We start from the raw sequence: 20,394 nt of genomic DNA, 5'->3' as shown, positions 1-20,394 counted from the left end.
TAGGTTGGCGCTTGCACAGCTAGAATTTTACTAAGATTTGATTGAAATTGGTGAATGGACAGGTTGAGGCTGACATACGTGACTTAAAAAAGGACAGTCTCAAGTCAAATTGCCATGAGCCTAGCTGCATTTATAAGGAGGGGAACTGCTCTGCATACCATCGAGTGTGTTTAATGTAGCTACTTTAGTCTGATTAGATAAAGCTAATTAGAAGATCAGAACCACCGTTTTTAGCAATCAATGCAGAAAATCTGGATGCAAATGCAAAGTGTTTATTGCGTTTTTATTTCTGCAAACTGAACACGGACACAGCCTCCAAGCTGCATGTGGCGAGCAGCAAAGAGGCGACTGCTTTATTTGCACAAAAACCTCTGGTTATAGAAGTCTATGGGAAACCGATGCTACTCCACACTTGCTCTGTGACCTCATTAAACACTTTCCCGATGACTTTATGGGTCATGTCAGTAGCTTCAGCTCATATTAAATAAAATATGAAGCTCACTTTGTAAATTATGGTCATTATTAGAATAAAAATGGAAGATTGTTGCATAACAACGTGTCTATGACAGTTTGTTAGTCCAGTTTCAAAATACCAAGATGGCAGCGGTAAAACATTTGTGAGGTCACAGTTGCTGTGTCGATCAGTCTACGATTCACCTTAGCAGATATTTTCACTTACCTTGGCATTGCGGCTGAAGTGGCGAGAGGCGATTGGGTAGGCAGACGAGAGGGAGGAGGCAGAGGGTATGGAGGGGAGCGCACCGTCCGAACCAGCACCTCCTCCACCTCCACTGCTGCTCTTCTCTCCTCCAGCCTCATTCTCACTGGCCCTGCCTCCCCCGAGGACCCTGCGCCGCAGGGAGGGAGAGCTGCCGGGGGTGCTGCGTGGAGAGTTACTGGCCGTACTGGAGATAAAAAGAGACAGGAAAAAAACAAAACATTCAGCTGAGGGGAGAAGAGAGGAAACCGCTTCACATTTCATCGCTTGACTTGCCCAGTGAGTCTTTCATGTCGTGCTATGAAGAAAAGCTGCAGGCGTTTCTCATTTGATGATAAAACGCCATCACAAAGTGCCTACTGAGGACCAATGAGGGGCCACGCAAGGCCAGACCTATCAGCTAAAGTCATTTTGACTGGTACAGATAGACCGGGGGGGCATTTAAATCCAGTTACTAAAGGGTGTTAAGACCATCCAATCAAGACGTGCAACTTTGAAACCCAAGAGCCACAAATTAAACACCAGCAGGTCAGAACGACAGCGTACGAGCTTCAGTTTGTCTCTGATTCAGTTCTTTAAGTAAACAAGTGAAAAGTCAGACACAAATTTAGATGAGAACATAAGAAGGTCAACGGCGACAACAACTTTCCCACAAGCTTCTCTCATTTAGTTTTATGCTGGGGGAGCAGGCTGAGGGTCGCAGATGCCAACAGACTTAATAAACTGATCCGTAAGGCCAGCAATGTTGTGGGGATGGAGCTGGACTCCCTCAAGGTGGTGTCGGAGAGGCGGATGCTGTCCAAGATAAAGACAATGTTGGATAACACCTCCCACCCACTCCATGACATGTTGGTCAGTCACAGGAGCTCGTTCAGTGAGAGACTGAGATTACCGAAAAGCACCACTGAACGACACAGGAAATCATTCCTGCCTGTGGCCATCTCCCTGTACAACGCATCCACTTAACACACTGTTTGCTGCTACAGCTACACATGTTTCTTTTCCAACTATTTATTTATAAGTGACTTATGTATGTATGTATGTATGTATGTATATATATATGTATATATTGTACTATTCTTAGTTAGCGTATTGTCTGTCTTGTCTTAATGTTGGTTTAAAATGGAGCACTGTAACAAAAAATAATTTCCCCCAGGGATCAATAAAGTATTCTGATTCTGATTTGACGGTAGAGCTGGGCGATAGAACGATAACGATATGTATCGCGATATAACTTTTACTCGATAGAGAAATTAAGCTATCGCGATAGACCTCGCCGCTCTTGTCCTCTTAAAAAAAAAAAAAAAAAAAAGGGTCAGCCAATCCAAATCAAGTAGCGCAGAGCCGAACCAATCACAGCCGCAGCGTCACGTCGCGTGACTTGTTACGTACAGCACAAGTGCCAAGCTGCACGTGTGTTTGTTTGGGAAGCAGCCAGCGCGTAATGGAGGAAATGAGTGTGCCGACTAGAAAAATCAACCGAGCGTGACCGAAGAGAAAACAGATGACGGTTCCAATGCCGGAGAGATTGTCGAACGGAAGAGCCATAGAAGCTCCGTAGTGTGAAGGTATTTCGGCTATTTCAAGTCTGACAAAAAACAGAGTAGCGTGCACTGTAAATTGTGCCGAAAGCAAGTCTGGAAATACAATAAACTGGTGCATGCGTCACACTGTGCGCCGCGTTATTGTTTCGGTGAAATGAATTTCTACAATACTGTTAATTCTACTCTCTGCAGTGTTTAAATGCTTACATATACACACAGTTACTGTCCCTCCACACATACGACTCGGTTCTGCTTCTATGCCCCAGCTTTGTTTACTTTTTCCCAACGAGGCTTCTAGACTTCTGATTGGCCAACATTTCTGCACAGTTAGGAATCTAGCGCCACCTGCTGCTTTGGCATGTTCATAGCAGCGTTTTCCTTCATTTCTGCCTTTATGTGTGGACGGGATTATTTTTTAAAACGAAAACGGAAAATCTCCGTTTTCAAAAATACCCGTGTACGCGTGTACGTAGCCTCAGTCTCTGACTGGAAGCGCTAATTCGTCATTCGGCTTTTGTCAGACTAAAGTAACTGTTAAAACTGTTTGAAAAGCTCAGCTATACAACAAGGAGAGATTGAGAATTTCCTTTTAGTTCTCAGTTTATTTGATATTGACAAAAGTTAGTCAGTTTTGTCTGTTCTTCTGTAAAACAAACTAAGATTTATTTTTAGAATTAATATTTTGTTTCTAAGTGGAATTGACAATTTAGTCTGTTTCGTTTGTTCTATTTTGAAACTTAAACGCTTTAGCGGCTGCCTTTTGTGTAGTTTGCAATATTTGCCTTTATTTATCTGAAAAAGTCTCATGTTCCTTAAGTACATCTACCCTGTTGAACTTATTATGGGAAATAAATATTTAAATAAAAACAAGCTGCTGATTATTTCACATTTTACTTGTGAGCAACGGCACATTTAAATCTTACAAATATAGTTATTTGGCTCATATCGTGATAGATATCGTTATCGCCTGAAATGAAAAAAACATATCGTGATATGAAAAAATCTCATATCGCCCAGCTCTATTTGATGGTAAAAAAAATGGAATCATAATCTTACTGCATTTTACATCTTATATAACAAATTAACCAAGCACAAGAAGAAAACGAGTAAAAAGATTTAAACATCCACTGTCATTAGCTTTGGGAATTAATGCCACAACGCAGTAGTAGGGGTGGGCGATAGAAACGATATACGATAGAAATTATATAAATTTAGCCAACGATAGAGATACTATATTGCTCTATCGCGATAGCGCATGTTGATGATGTCATCAAGCTGCGCCTGTTTTGCTTGAAAGCATCGCAGCGGCTACAACCATTATCATCTGCAAATTATGGCGGGCGACAGTCATGGCAAAGAGTTGAAGCACTTTTGAAATATGGGGAAAGCCAAAAACTGCGCTTCCTCCACTTCCGTAACATCGATTCATTAATGTTGAATTCTCTCGCAGCTGTTCTGTTCCCATGTTGTTGCAGTATATTAATAACTAACCTCGTATTGTGGATGAATGCTCTCAGTTGTTCTCCTGACTGAAGTTGCCCCGTGTACAGCATCCTGCTATGCGATTGCATTTGTCCCTGACCACCAGAATCCCTCACGTTAACTTTTATCGAGTGGAAAAAAAGTTGGCGTTCATCCTCCAGCTTCACTGTGCTAATGTTATGCTAACATAGCTGTGTCGCTAGCAATCACGTAGCACAACATTATATACCAGGTAGTCCAACTTCAGTAACCCTGCAAACGCCACTGCTGTTTAGTTTTCTGTCTTCATTTATGTTGGAAGTGGTAGCAGAGCTGTACGTTTGAATTAGTTTAAAAATCTCTCAGTCAGAACATGGTATATCATGTTTAGGTGTAAACTAGTGAGCTAACTTCCTGTTAACTTCTAACTCAATTAAATTTAATAAATTCTGTTTTCATGGATGTTAAACTTAATTGTTACACCTGGTAAAGCAGCATCGCTCATGATTTTATTAAAGATGAAAGAATTTAGACAGTTTTTAACTCTCAGTGTTCGTTTGACTTTGGGACCTGAAGAAGACGGAGTTTTGGACCCAGATTACTCCGCGAAGCTCCTCCCTACGGCAGCCGTAATGCTCTGACATCCATCAAGCAGTGCTGCTTACCAAAGTTGCACTAAAACATTTTTAACAGATTTCTGCAGCCAAAATCGGTTCGAGGTCAGTAAGCACAACCAGAATTCATACATAAGGAACACTCTCGATTTTTGAGAAAATTAAAGGATTTTAAGTCCTTATAGTGTGGAAAATACGTTATACAGAAGAAAAGAATATATCGTGATATATATTGTTACCGCACGTGCTTCAAATTATACCGTGATACAGATTTTAGGCCATATTGCCCAGCCCTACGCAGTAGTCCAGATTTCTTTTTCAGAAATACATCCATATCCTGTGTGAGTAAAACTGTCATCATCAGTCAATCACAGATATTCCCGTCTTTCAAAAGACACACACAATGTATTTCAGGCCTTAGCGCTGTCACACTAGCTTTTATTGCCCCATTATCACAGCCGAATGATTTCAGGATAACAATATTACATCATCTCCATGGAGAATCTGAATGTCAATACCTTTAACATCAGTAAATCTCATCTTTAGCTTTTTTTATGTTTTTTCCCCTCATAAAAAGTCATTAACTGTGAGCCCATCACTTATCAACTATATGTTAGAGCGTCTGCTACAAGGTGGTTTTTTGTTGGGCTCATTTTAACCTGCTTTTGCTTTTCAGATTAAATTTGCTAAAGCATTATTGTCGTGGCACGCGGCTATCAGCATGATAGCTTGTTTGAATAATCAGCATTATTTAAACAGGTTTTTTTATTTACTTGATGTTTAAGTGCTCCTGCTCAAATATTACTGGTTCTTTTATCTCCTCTTGGCAAATTAATTATACTCAAGATATGACTAAAGCGAGTTGGTAACAGTCTTCAATAAATGTTCAAACGTTTACAAATAAAATGATTATTCATTCATTAGCATTTAAAATGTTTGGATGTAGCTTTAAGAATCAATGAGCTCCAAATATAAAATGATATGAGGCACATTTTAATCCCTGGATTGGATTTAAAAGAAGCTCCTTTTGGGCTACAGTTACAAATGTAATACAAGAAACCAAAGCAAGAAGAACTGCTGATACACTCATAGCTTTAACCTCACTGTGTCTGCAGTGTGAGGCAGACACACTCAAAACATGCATTCATTTGCTTTCAATCAGTAAACTAATATTTTCACGCTGCCCTCGTGACTACAAAGACCATCGCCTACTGATCAATCACGTCTCTGAAAAGTGGCACCACCATTCCCAGGAGATCCCTCAGGCCTCGGAGCACATGGAGTACGGAGGTCAGATGTCTTTAGAGAGCTCAGAATAATGTTTGATTGATACGAAGTTCTACTGCACAAAATGTGACGAATGACATAAAGAAAACATCTGTGAGAAGATAAAACTGATCACTTTGTCTTTAAAATACCACAAAAAATGAACTAAAGAGAAAACAAAAACAAAACCTTTGCCATTTGTTAGCAGTTTCCTAAACAAAAATATAGTAGCAAGCAATGTTCCCCCTAAGCTGCGCGCGCAATTGCGCACTGCGGGCACGTCTCTGCGCACAGAAAATCTGTGTTGCGCACAAAACAAATAAAAAAATCTCACCTGAATTTAAATTAAAGTAAATACGTTAACAATTCTGTTCTGCAGTGTGAGTCAGTGACTGGCTGCTCCCGTATGGGATTAGAACGATGCCACCTTATCCCAAAGTCCAGCCAATGATGCGATTCACATTCGTATATACGCAGCCAATCAACGTCGCTGACAGGCTATGACAGCGTCCTTATGTGCGACACCGGTGTTTTAGCGAGCAAAGCGGCTGATGTGGAGTGAAGCCACGTTAATGACAACGTGTACAACCATTGGAGATGTGAGCAGGACAGACGGAACAACTGACGGACAAAGTGAGGACTTTATACCAGTTTTTAAATTGTGTTGATCGGCCACGTAAAACCAGAGTTATGATAAAAATATCTGCAATGTTTGTTTTTTCCCCCCGAATACTGTCGTTGTTTATATTTACTGCGGGAAGGAACAGTAAAAACTGCGTTTGATAAGGAAAACGCTCGAAAGCCTGTGAGCGAAAACAAACCTCCCCCCAGCATTTCCCATTGGTGGAAAAATGTACCATGTGGACCAATCAAAAAAATGATATGGCAACATGGCATTTAGTGGTTTAGGAAGGGGGGAGTTTTTTTTGGAGTGGCACAAATAATTTGTGTGGCATCAGATTTGATGCAGAACAGCTGATTGTTCTGTAAATAGTTTGAAATGTTTGTTTAAAAAAACGCCTTGGCTGCATTTTTAGGTAAACAGCTGCAAAAAAACTTTGTTGTTTGCATAACTCAGTAACTTTTTTGGAGAAGTAACTATATAATTAATTGCCCAACATTGGTCAGTATATCCTGTATTTTGCAGACAGAGTTACAGACTCTCTCCCAGACCACAGACTCATAATACAAGTCAGAGCTTTATAAAAATAATAATAATAAAGTTGTGTTTTCAAAATTGGAGTTAAAGTTATTTTTCCTTCCAATAGTGTTAACATGCTACACAGGTCATGAACAAGGTTTTTTAAATTTTCATTGTAAGTGGGCTAAAGCAGTTAATTAAAAGTCGTCTAACATAAATGTAAATGCTGTAATTTGATTATTTTACTAAACCATGTAACTTGGATGGATTCGATGCTGGCGTGACCACAGTGCACGTCTGCTGTCGCTCACAGTGGTCCAAGGGACGCTCAGGGAGTTTGTGTGTTTGCTCAGACACATGAAAAATTAGAGGGAACATTGATAGTAAGCAAGCTAAAGAGACACCTGGAAACCAAATATCACATGACATCTGAACCTGAGGCAGAAACCTCTTAGATCGTTAGATTAATGCTGGATTTTTTAAAAATGTCTGATAAAGGTTTTGAGGCATGTTAGTGGAGTTTAGTGAAAAACAGACATTGTAAGTAAAAGAGTCTGAAAACCATTTGGAGTCTTCATCTTTCCCTGACGAGGATCAATAAGAAACCGATAATACAGGAGGAATTATCTCCCTGCTGGCTGAAAGCAGGTTTATATGGAAGTAATTTTAAGTTTTCATATAAGAAAATCTTAAATTGAGACCTTGCTGACCTTGAATGTACTCAATTTCAAGTACTATAAATTGTTACACCATTTAACGTCACGTCTTTGTGACTGAAAGTAAATGGCCTGTATTTGTATAGCGCTTTACTTAGTCCCTATGGACCCGAAGGTGAAAGAATCAAGACTTACACGACAAACACGACAGACTACTTTCATTAAAGCAAATCACCTGTTTTATGTCAGCTTTCTCTCCTGGCTTTATTAATATTGTGCTTTTGTAGGTTTACCTACTTCAAACCCTACTATACATACTGTACAAAGGGATACACAGTGTTCAACCTCTTCGGATATTTAAAATATAGTTTTCCTGTTTGTAAAGTACACTGCTCTGCCACTAGTAGGGGTGGGGAAAAAAATCGATACTGTGTAGTATCGTGATATTTTGTTTGCTAATAATGTATCGATACAGGGACAGCAGATATTTTGTTACAAAAAAGGTTTCTGTGCTCTGACTTCAGAGCATGTTGATCCTTTTTCTGAGCAACAATCCTGAAATTCCTTCACTGTCCAAATGTGTTTAACTTTTGTTTTTGGCAGCAATAAACATGACAGTTTACTTATTTTAATTTAAGACATGTTTTATTTTAATTAAATGTAAAACTTTTTTATTTAATGTAAAATTATATTTTGTTTTAATTTACTTTCAAATTCTTCAGTTGCTGAAGGGGCTGCATAGTTTTCACAAATTGCATAGTTCAGAATAGCTATAATTGTACCAGATGGTTGCATTCACTTAAGTTGGACTAGACTGTAATACAAACTGTTCAGTTTGTCAACAATAAAACTGAAATGAGAGAAAGACTGAGTGTGAGACTTTGATATTAGATAAAATGAATATTGATAAAGTTTACCTTCATGTACAGAATCTGAATATCGCAAAATATTTTTAAAAATTGCAATAATATTGTATCGTGCGTTAAGTATTGTGATAATATCGTATCGTGGGATGTATGGTGATTCCCACCTCTAGCCACTAGTAGACCTGTCCTTGTTTATGATTGGTCATATGATGCCAACATCACTTCCTTCATGTGATTGTGCTCTTAACTAGTTTGGGAAACTTAGGGAAAAAACAAAGGCTGAGATTAACACAAAGGCTTAGCTTAAAAACTCAGTATCAGGAGTTCATGAGGAAACAGGAGGAGGAGGTTAGTCAGAATGATATAACCTCCAAAAACAACCACAAGGAGAACTGAAGCTGAGGGAGTCACCCGTAAACATGACCGGGTTTGTTTTTACAGGGAAATAATCCTTAAAATATTAGCAGTGATGCTAATCACGGGAGCATTATGTCAAGTAGCATTAAGCTATCTTTAGGTAACGTACGCAGGGCAGCAGAGCCTCTAAATAGGCTTGTTGTGCAGCCGGTCAGCTAGCAGAGTGTGAGGACACTGAATGATGTGAGTCTGTGTCAGCACGCGTTTACATCCCGGGTTTAAATCCGCCGGCAGCTCAAGTGTAAAAGGAAAACAATACTTGAGGTTTTCACAACTCTCCGTGACGTAAGCAACCCTCATCCCGACAACATATTTAACAACAAGCACCACCAACTATTGTCACATAAACCCTCATAACATAACTTATTTCCTATCATAATAATAGTTAACTGATTTTCCAGAATCCACCTCTGGGGGTGACTAAGACAGCCAGTAAGCATGGTTATCATATACAGTAAAGAACATGAGACTGTTAGCTGGAAATCAACAGACTTATGTCACTTCTGATCATCTGATAAGTCAATAAAAATCCCAAATAACACACATGTTGGTAGAGGGATATTCCCTGTAGGGACAAACAAATGCTATCTGCAGAACAAAGGTTTTAGTTATAACAAAGACAATAATCACATTTCCACATAACTCTTTTTTCAGCCAGTTGTATTAACTGGAGGAGTTTCAGTTACTGAAGAATAAAGTTGTCCAATCTAACAGGACATACAGTCCAATTAGATCAGGCAACTAAATGCTACATACGTGTGTTTTCTTTTTTTTATCTGCTGCATGTTTTAAATTCAACAGATATTCAACAGCCAAAAAGCCCCAATCTGAGCCAAAAACAACTCTGTATGCACAGGCTAAACAATGCTGACTGCAAAATAGTTCAAAGGAACTGAGTCGTTCAAATTTGATAAATCTCTGTCTCAAACCGAAATCTGTGGGAGGATCCACAACTGGTGAAGATTGCTGTACAATTGAAACTTCCAAGATATAAAAAAAAGTAAAAAATTGACTGTTCTTATGTTTAGGCAAAGACTGAAATTACAGGTCATATGTTAAAGCTTCAAAATAAGTGCCCTAAAAAGGCTCGAGATGGTTGCTGAGTGGGCAGAATTTGCTTTTAAAAGGATGTTTTTGATCAGAGCACCTGAGGAAATCTGTGCCTCTTTTACACCATCGTCATCTTTGATGATTAGTACTACGTTTTACCAGAAAGGAAGAGTTTCTATATCTATATGAGAATTTACTAGAGAACTGCTTCCTCTAAAATAATATAATATGTACTTTAAGTCAAGTATTATCAGCTGGCTAACATTTCTGAGACTCTTACTTTAACCAGTCACTGTGTACATATGCCTGCTTTAAGATGGATTTCTTAAGGTCAGGACGTCATACAGGAATGTGAGTTATTCCATTTTAACTGTGTATACATATGCACACTGTTAAAGCACTAATCATTTTAGCCACATTCTTCATATCCAAATATTTTAAAAAGATTGCCCTGCTTTTCAATACTGACACAGAAAAAAAGACTTGTAAGTTATGTGAAATATTTCCATTTATACCAAGTTAAGTAAAACTCTGGTATTGTAAAATAATATTTGCAATATGGTCAATAAGTGAAACGTATGTATGTATGTATATAAATCAGTCCATCCCTACCCTCCTTTGATTGTAATTATGCCTCAAAATATGCAACAGATACATTTTATATCTACATATGTAGCACATATTATAAAGTTATGGCACTGTTTACAGTGCAAAACAAACAAACGGACTAAAAATATATATTTATATCCATCTAGACAGATATACACGCACACAAAGACACAAACCTCCCACAAACAGGTGAAAAACTAAAAAACTGATTAGATGAGAAATGGACAGCTCTTCTGTCCGGACCTCAGTCCATTCAAAGAAACCAACAAATGATATGCAGTCACTGGGCAGGGCTTGTACCCAGGAGGAGGGATTAGCTTAAATATTGTCCTCTATCCTGTCACCCATTAAATCCGACAGATGATCAGCTAATGTGCAGCTAGCACATGGAAAACAATCGGTCTGCTGAGCCCGTTTACGACCTAATAACCTGCCAGAGAAGCAAAGTCCAAGGAGAGGGGAAATATGCGAGACGTTTTCAGCTAAAGCAGCAGCCTGTGCACAGGATGGAGGCTGGGCGGATGGAGGGAGGGTGGGGGACCTGCGGGATGAAGCTATCAGCAGGCTGTTGCTGCGCCTCCGTGCTACCGGCGGGCTCTGCAGGATGCGACCTGTGTGGGTACGTAAAGCGGAGCATTGCACAGCAGCCATCCTCCCTCCTTTATGCCACTTACTCGAACATGTCATGAGGCGTTTGTGGTCCAGCTGATGGTCACAAACCCTCGCAGCAGGAATATGGCACCGGTGTTCCTGCTCGGAGTGTGCAGATGAAGCACGGCCGCTATCAGGGTTTTTCTTCTGCCGCGTTTCCTTCAATAAATTCGAATTAATTTCCCACCGGGGCCGACGCCCCTGCACCTCGCCGGTACCGGACACACACCGCTACTCCCTATGCCGACTGCAAGACCCGGTAACGGGCTGCCGTGTCTGCGTCCATCCGTAATCCTTTTGCAACTATAGGGGGAGGGTGGGGGAAGGTGGGGGAAGGAAGAGCAGGAGGAGGAGTAAGGGAGTGAGAGAAGGAGGGAGGGAGGAGGTTCCGTGTGTATTTTTTTTTTGTAAACCGCTCAAGTGATGGCATCGACAAGGATGAAAAGTCCGACTGAGCCGTTTCTACCTTAATGAAGTGGGCAGGGGCGTTTCCGGGTGGAGGGTGGCACACGGGGCAAGGACAAGGCATGGGGCCCCACAGGAATCAGCAGTAAATACACAACAAAGCTGGTCAAGTATTACAGAGGATATCAGCGAAAGGGAGAAAAACCAAAGAAACGAACTTCAACTTAACTGGATTTGTCTGAATTAAAATCTTAAAAATAATCAATAAAACATATTCAGAATAAATGCAGAATATAGTGAAGTACAAGTATAAAGAAACATGCAAATGGACAAGTATGTGAGGATACTTCAAGTAAAAGTGTATTAAAAGTCGTAGTTTGGTAAAGTATTTGCTTAATTCCACTACGAGCCCTATCAGAGCTCTCATCCAATGGGAGTCTTAAGTTTAACAGCACTTGAGTCCAAAGGCAGTGGTGGGAGGATCGGTGTCATGATATAACCCCCTCTGAGCACCTCTTTACAATGAAAAGGGTGAAAATCATGCTTCATCTCGATGAGGACGAAGTGGTTCCTCACAGTCAGCAGCTCGTTAAGTTTGAACATTTACTAACTCAGGTGAATTATTGACTTCTACAAGCATCCATGATGGATATCCAGGGGTGTGTCGCATGGTCCCCACTAAAATACGACTAGGTTCTACTTCTACTCTACTTTATGTTCGATTCAAATACTGTACTTTATACCCAATTACATTGCAATTTATTGTTTTGCAGATTTTAAAATATAAATGATTTAACATTTAAGTTAATACACATTTATAAATCAATTTTTAAAAAATCTGTAATAAGGGCTTAGTTCTGCATATAGAACACAGATTAAATATTCCAATTTCAGCTCATATTAGCAAGCTTTGTTAACAAGCGCCATCCATAAAGTGCACGCGTGCATCACATGAGCAAATATATCTGCAAATTAGTACCAAGTCACAGCCTGCTAAAGCCCTAGGATCTCACTCAGCAAAACAGGCGCGCTGACTTTGTGCAGGTTAATAACTCACCTTGTGTCCAGTTATGAGGAGGGAAACTATCCACAAAGAGAAAAACTGCTTTGCTCTGAAGCAGGCTGTACTGTATTTTCACACATGAGTCCATGGGGATGGTCACTTTTGGAGCTAACCTCAAGGTTTGTTAGTTTGTGGGTCATTACCTATTAATGTGTTCAAGTATAGCATCTTGTAAAGCTACAAACACGACTCCAATGTGGCTAGCTTTGACAGTACAGAGGCCACGTCTGCCTGTAGTGAGTCCACCTGGCCAAAGTCCAGAGCCCACCCAATCCTTTAACCCTCAGGCTCTCTGTCCATCCCTCTGGATTACAGTCCACATCATAATCCACACTGGCCTGAGCTAGGCCCACATTTCCACTATTCTGTCTCCCTGTGTGTAATCTGCTTTTCTGAGGTTCACCCACAGATGGCTCATACTCATGTCAGAGTCTCATGCACCAAGCGGGTAATGTGTAAGGCCAGATGAATGCACCGTAAAAGAGCAGCCAAACAAAGAGCTGCTTACTTTAAACCTCAGAGCCTGTGAGGGTACATGCTGTAACACAAACCAAAGAATACAACTGCAAAAGCTAATTAACAACTCCAGGTTAAAGCAGTGACAGTGCGATTATCAGGGCCAGTAGTCAGCATTTTTCTCCCCATCAGTGATGTTATTTCCTTTGTTTCATGCAGTGAAGGTATAGTAACAGGTAAACATCACAATCATCTCTGCTGAAGTATTAGCACCATGATTGTGCATGACTTCATTTCACTGACATGCATGCAGTATTTCCCCCGCTATACTGCAGCCACATATAGTTATAATGAGGCTACAGCTATGGATAAAAGCCTTTCAGTCAAGCTGCAAGAAGACTGGCATTTTCATACTGCTCTTCTTACTGACTCACAGCACTTTAGACTACAAACCACATTCACAGAGCACTTAACCTATATACATTAAGCCCTCCATGCAGCTGACATTCAGGGTAAATCTAGAATTATGGATTCAACATGCAGGTCTTTAAATGTCTGTTTCTAAGGAAACAAGAAGCCCAACCCATCAACGCAAATGGGGAGGAAGCTTGATAGTGGCTAAAGCTACGCTAATGGCAAAACGGCAGGCATGCTAGTAGTTAACAACACAGACCGAATAAAACACAGACATGGCTTCTGGGTCTAAAAGATGAAGCCCACTATGCCTCATGGTGGGAAATTAGCATAGAGCAAATAAAAGATTCTGACATGTCATTAAAAAACATTAAAGAAAACATTTCTAATACATTTGCATGGAAAAATATTAGAACAATGACAGTTATTACTTCATATGACGACACAGTCCGATATATAAATCATCAGCACTGAAGCAGCATTGCTTATGAATGAGTTCTGCTCCCCTTTCCTGTTTAAATAAATACGATGTCAATTACAGAAGCAAAGATTCCTCTTGCTCAAAGACACCACACATGTATTGTTTTATTCCAAATGTCAGTCAGCAGCCTCACTGATTACTACTAATGCTGGTTAAAGTTGACATGAGGTCCTGCCCAGTAAAAGTGAGTAACTCTAAAACAATTCCTAAAACCAGCAACAAATGAATATACGCAGTGTGATCCAGAAGAGCTGCACTCATACGGTGACTAACATGGGTCACGTGTTATTATCAGTTAATACCATACAGCGAGTGATTATGCTCACATTATAGGGCTGAACATCATGTTAGTATATGACTCCTCTCTTAGAACGAGCATGTACGCACTTGTACGAAGAGGAAACAGAGCTGCTGAACTTTAACCTACACCATGAAATGAAACTGATGGAGTGCACTCTTGTACTGATTACTCTACACATAAAACATTGACACAACAAACCTCAGACTGTGTCCTCTGCAAAACAACACCAGAAGACAAGAACAGCTTTAAAGTGGTGGTCCATCAGACCCGCCCCTCCCTGAGCCTGGTTCTGCCGGAGGGTTCTTCCTGTTAAAAGGGAGTTTTTCCTTCCCACTGTTGCCAAAGTGCTTGGTCACAGCGGGTCATATGATTGTTGGGTTTTTTTCTGTTGTATTACTGAAGGGTCCACTTCATAATATAGAGCATCTTTTGTGTTATTATTATTAGACATTATATGTATTATTTCAGATATTTCATATTTTAAATTTATTTAATTTACATTTATGATTCTATTCTATTATTAAATCTTACATCTCGAACAGCTGAGTCACAGTTTAGTCCAAGAAAACTGTTCTCAGTCATGCTGCTGTTTTTCCTCAGTGTCAGTTCACATCATGGTGCTCCATTATCAATCTGATTTGATAATTCAACGTGATATTTGACAATAGGGCTGCCACAAACGATTATTTTGATAGTCGACTAGTCACCGATTATTTTTGCGATTAGTCGACTAATCAGATCATCATCCATTGGACATACAGCGTACAGCTTATTGCACCAGCAGCATCTGCTCTTATATAACTATCATTAGCTTACAGCTTTAAGTGTTTCAGGTCTGTGCTAATTAAAAATAAAGACAAGATGATAGTTTATTAAAGTTTAATGAAGTTTGCAGATTGTTTCGGTGAAGTTTAATAAACTCCTTGCTATCTAAAATATAACAGGACACCGGAGTAAACTCTCGAGCATCTCACACTTCTGATAATCAGCTGTCTGCTTGACGTTTATTCAGCTGTGTAAAAACTATAACTTTAATCTCAGTCAAACCGATTTACTCAGGAACAAATAAAATACTAAAAAAAAGCCAAACAATAACATTTTAAGCTAAGTGACGGCAGTGGGTTTGAAAACGATTTGCCGGGAGTCCGGTGTTCTCACGGCTCTAGTGACCTAGCCCCCGGCTCGCTATCGAGCTAGTGGGTAACAGACGTCTCCGAAAACGTCGGAGCGCTTTTGAAAATATGTGGTGTCTTGATAAACTGAGCAGATATTTGAGGTTTACACAGCTACATTCTCCATGAAAATATGTTAAACGTTTATTTTGTGACCCAGAAAGAATAATAAGAGTAATATAAAAACTAACTAGCTGCCGCCATTGTTGACAACAGAGCTGGGCTGCGCTATGAATTCTGGGACGGAGCTACTTCTTCTTCTTCGGGGTTTAACGGCAGCTGGCATCCTTGTACATGCAGTGCTGCCATCTTCTGTTTCAGTCCGTTATTACACTCTTAAATCCTGCTACTTATTCCTGCGTCTTTTGTGATCTTACAAAGCTTCAAACGACGCGTTGACTATTAAATCAGTCGTCGACGATTTTGATAGTCGACGTAATCGTGACTAGTCGACTAATCGTGGCAGCCCTATTTGACAACTCACTGCAGACACATCCCAACCTGAATAAACTACAAATCTGTGGGAAACATGCAAATGTTGTGACAACTCTGAAACCTGTGCAGCCCCAGTTTCACCAAACATTATTTAAACCAAATGTTTTCTTTTCCATTTAAGCTCCACAAACATTTGCTTTCACCATTAAAAAACCCTCCCTAATCCTCGCTGGCCGGGTCAGCTGTGAACATTAAAAATCATTAATATGCTGCAGAACAATATAAGTAGGTCAATAAAAGGAGGCGCTGATGAAGAGGACAAGGGCACAGCTGTTCATGTGCATGCCCTCAGAAGCCCACTGCAGTGATCCACACATCCCTCATCTGATTGGGCTCACATGACATCATCAGACCAGGAACTCGCTCCCATTGGCTGGAGGTGATGTCATCATTCCGAGGAACAGATAAAGAGTGCAGGAACCCGCCTCTGGTCCTTGTGCCTGACTCAGCTCCGCTTTTCCTTCAGAGGTGGTCTCATTTTCTTTGTTTACAGTTTACATAACCCGGGTTCTGTCCTCAAAGTCACACCATCCTCTCAGGTCATCTGGAGCAGTGATGTTGATGTTTAAATACAGGGTACAGTCTTTGCTTTATCACTGCGATCCTGCCATCTGACTGCTTCTAGGTTTTTGTTTTTTTAAATTTGACATCATAGCATACTTGGACTCAATCAGGATTTTAACAGGTAATCTGCAAAAACAAATGACTGGTATGGTATGTGGGAGGAAAGAAAAGCTAAGATAAAAACACTCCCATGTTAATAAAAGAAGTTGTGTTGTAATGAGTTTTTAGTCAAAACGGGAGGATTTCTTAGACATGTGTCGCATAAAAGCTTTTCAGCTATAAATAAATACATATAATTAGAAATTGGGAGGAAAATAAATAGAGAATTATGTAGATTCTGTCACGAGGTACAGGAATCATATCTCCAGTTATTTTGGCATCATAAGGCTATATTGTTGTTGGTCTATAAAGGTGAAAAGTACATTTCCTCTCATAATTCATCATTTTAAAGTTGTCCTGTAACTAAATTACAAATACATCCTTAATCAATCACACTGCCCAAACAAGCTCATCCCTTTATAAACGGTTTAAATTTTACTTGAACCTGGAGTAACCAGATCTGACCCTTTCTGCTCCTCTGGGAGATTCCAGGAAGAAGAGGCTGTGAACTTTAACCCCCACCCGCATAATTCTGTTCAAACTCTGAACAATCATTTATAGCATTTTCTTAGAGCCATTGCCACAGCACTGATTATGGTTTTTACGCAGAGAAGAGGAAAAACAACCAGTGGGAAACTCCGCGGGAACAGAGGCACAGCACAGCAGCCACATGCAGAGAGCAGTGGTGGACTAATGAGCTTCTGCGTGGAATCAAACTACTAAACATGTTAAAACATAAAGCACAATCACACCCAGGACACAGCTTTCTTTAGGTGAGGTTCAGACGCTGTTACACACAGAATCCTTTGTAATGCAGTAAAGGTAAAAACAATAAAAAAAGCAACCCTGCAGTTATGAAATGTTTATTTGCCTGGAGACACAAAATTGTTATTTTCTTAAAGAATAAAAAAGGAAACTTCATTTACTTTCAGCTTAAACACAAACTTTCCTTGAGCTTTTTTTTTTTTTAATAAATTGTAGAAAGGTGAGATGACAACTCTTTAATCAAAATATATTTAAAGCTATGATTGAACATTTAAATACAGAATCATGAAAAAGGAGCTTGCCTAAGTAATATCAAGCTTTGCAGAAGCACACCGGACCAGACTTGCTTCAGTCGAATGTGCTGCAGCTGGTTTCTGACAGGTTAGAGATTCAAGATTCAAAGTGTTTATTGTCATGCGTCACAAGAGAAAAAGGCATTTCTCTGTGCAATGAAATTCTTGTGCTGTCCACCCACAGATGCCGATTAATATATAGAATAAAACATATAAATACAAATAGTACAAATAAATAAATGATGACAGAAAAAGAGGCAAAAATATGGAGATTGAAACAGATGTGTGCAAAAGAGCTAAAGCAGAATATGCTGGCTTAATATGTAAGATGACCTGATGTGCAATATATATATATTTTATTACTGTTCAAAAAAAATAGTTATAAAGAGTTAATGCACAGATGTTGAAATGAGCTGCACAGCTGCACGCAGAGACTGACTCCAAACCCTGACGAAACAGTTTCACTGACACGAAATGTAATGCCACCATCACAAGATAACGCATCCTCAGGTTTACTTGTGAACATAATCTCTTCATCTCTTCAGAGGAAAAAGTGCTGCTTAGATAAGTACAGGGTGGGCCATTTATATGGATACACGGTAATAACATGGGAATGGTTGGTGATATTAAAGTCCTGTTTGTGGCACATTATATCACATATATTAAATGGCCTGCATTTATATAGCGCTTTTCTAGTCCATAGGACCCCAAAGCGCTTTACACTACATTCAGTCATCCACCCATTCACACACAGGCGATAGCAAGCTACATTGTAGCCACAGCTGCCCTGGGGCGCACTGACAGAGGCGAGGCTGCCGGACACAGGCGCCACCGGGCCCTCTGACCACCACCAGTAGGCAAACGTGGGGTTAGTATCTTGCCCAAGGATATTTGGCATGCAGCCAGGATGCAGCCTGGGATCGAACCACCGACCTTCTGATTAGTGGCTGACCTGCTCTGCCACCTGAGCTACAGCCACCCAAATAAGCTTTACGAGAAGGCCCACACCTATTTTTACATATAAAGGAAAAACCCTGGATATACAGCTCAGTTCTTCTCTTTTTCCTCCTCCTTAACTGTACGAACTTTGGCTATATGTCATACAAATAAAAAAAGAAAGAAAAACTTTTCATCCTGTCCTCACTAGCTTTAGGTAATTACCTTCACCCTAATCCAAAATAGCTGCTCTCGTGTAGTTTCAGAGAGAAAAATATGACTGAGAGCGTCATGTGCTTCTTATCTCTCACCAAATGTGCACAGATGAGAGGCTGCACAGCTCGTGTGAGTCACCGCCGTCTCAGCGGGCCTGAATGCAAATCGGCTGATGTTTTTACACAGCGGTAAGCACAGAATACCCAGGAGGCTGCTGAACACGGTGCGGACGCTCTGTTCTGACCTCCTGAACTTTATGTGCTGCGAGATAAGAAAGAACCTTCACTTGAATCACTGAAGGTAAAAAGAAAAGCTTGAGCTTGGCCTGTGCCATGAGGAGCAGATAAACTGTAGATAAAAACAAATAAATCACTGACTGAATCCAGCACACTAACCTGCAGCGGTCTCCGTCAGAGTCCCTGCTGAGCAGGCTCCTGAGGGACCAACGAGAGCGGCGGCTGGGTGACGGACTACGAGACCAGGAGCGAGACGGCGGTATGAGGAGGTCATGTGACGGACTGTCCCGACCTTGCTTCGCTGTCCCCATCTCAGTAACCAAAGAGGGCGAGGGACTCCGATGTTGAACAGCTCCCCTCTCTGTGGACGACTGTATCACGATTTGTGGAGTTTTGCCCCATTGCGGCTTATAAGCACAGCCTTGCTCTTCCTGTTTCCGCCTTTTGGTTCTTGTCCTACTACGGTGGGAGCCACGGGGTCGGTCGGAGCGCAGGGGTCTGGGACTAGGCGAACAAGACCAGGACTCTGTGTCCGAGGACGGCGGGAGGACGGTCAGCATTGGGACGGGGATGGGCTGAGCCAGAGTCATGCCCTCTGGTCTTGCAGGAGGGGACATCGTCATCTTTTGAGCTTTTCAGTCAAGGCCATCAAGAAGGACGAGCATTTAAAACCGACCACGTGTCGGCCACAGACAGCAACTTATTGATTACGCACCATGTTTCCTGTGAATTTAACAGATTTTCTTCTGAAGGTGCTGGTCAACTTCTCCTGAAGTGGTAAAAAAGGCAAAACAGCTCTCAAGTGAACAGGTTTGAGGGTTTCTTGCAGAGAAAAAATACGCAGCAGAAAACTTGTTGGCAGTCTCAGTTTCAGTTCTTCAACCAATCCACTTCCCGCTGTCCAGTCTGTACATATATGCTGGCAACGAGAGGCTAAAACGCTCTGCGATCCTCCCACTTCTGTGTTCAGCTTAGAAGTCTCACTCTTTTGAGTTTAGGCAGACTTTCCTGAGATAAGGAGCCTCAGAGAAAAACATAGCACTGTCTGGAAGGAGCCACCTGAGGAGCAACAAGAGCAGAAACCTGGCGTTCAAAACGCTGGCCTGCCTGGACCTGACCACAGCTATCATAAATCTGCTTCCTCACATACAAGTTGTTAAAGTGATGGTTTAACTGATTACAGACATTTCTGTCAGACAGCAATGATTATCAGAAGACTGATCAATAGAATTCATCTGTAATGAGCTAATTTATGTTTGACTATTTTTGGATCATTTAAAGAAATTCTCCCTTCAAGAAACTCTGAAATAGCCAAAACTGGGTGAATGTTGGGGCTTTCAGATAACAGCCACTAATTAAAGCCTCAAGAGACCAATTTTTAAAACGCAGCTGCTCCAGAACAGATACGCAACCTTTATGATCAAACAAGCCAAATAGGGGTAAATTAGCCGATAAACATTACTGATCGGTGTAAATGTTGTTTTATTTGTGAATTAACAAGAGAT

General features: G+C 40.6%; 1 protein-coding gene across 4 annotated transcripts in view; it reads right to left on the bottom strand.

Moving 5' to 3' along the window:
- Positions 1-20,394, bottom strand: part of gramd1a (GRAM domain containing 1A) — a 42,487-nt gene that overhangs the window by 20,294 nt on the left and 1,799 nt on the right. For 2 of the 4 annotated variants that reach the window (XM_085423944.1, XM_085423941.1), the window contains exons 1-2: positions 19,049-19,909; positions 680-905 (exon numbers count right to left, since the gene is read on the bottom strand). In XM_085423944.1, coding sequence (XP_085280070.1) covers positions 680-905; positions 19,049-19,512 — 690 coding nt within the window. In that variant the 5' untranslated portion in view covers positions 19,513-19,909. Of the gene's footprint in view, positions 1-679; positions 906-11,016; positions 11,282-19,048; positions 19,910-20,394 lie in introns of those variants that run through there. The other 2 variants (XM_085423943.1, XM_085423942.1) reach the window with 2 other exon arrangements.

This window comes from Rhamphochromis longiceps, linkage group LG11 (assembly GCF_057381845.1).
Source record: "Rhamphochromis longiceps isolate RC_006_pf linkage group LG11, R_longiceps_female_GT1.1, whole genome shotgun sequence".
Lineage (NCBI taxonomy): Eukaryota > Metazoa > Chordata > Actinopteri > Cichliformes > Cichlidae > Rhamphochromis > Rhamphochromis longiceps.
This window is presented reverse-complemented; position numbering and strand designations above follow the sequence as displayed.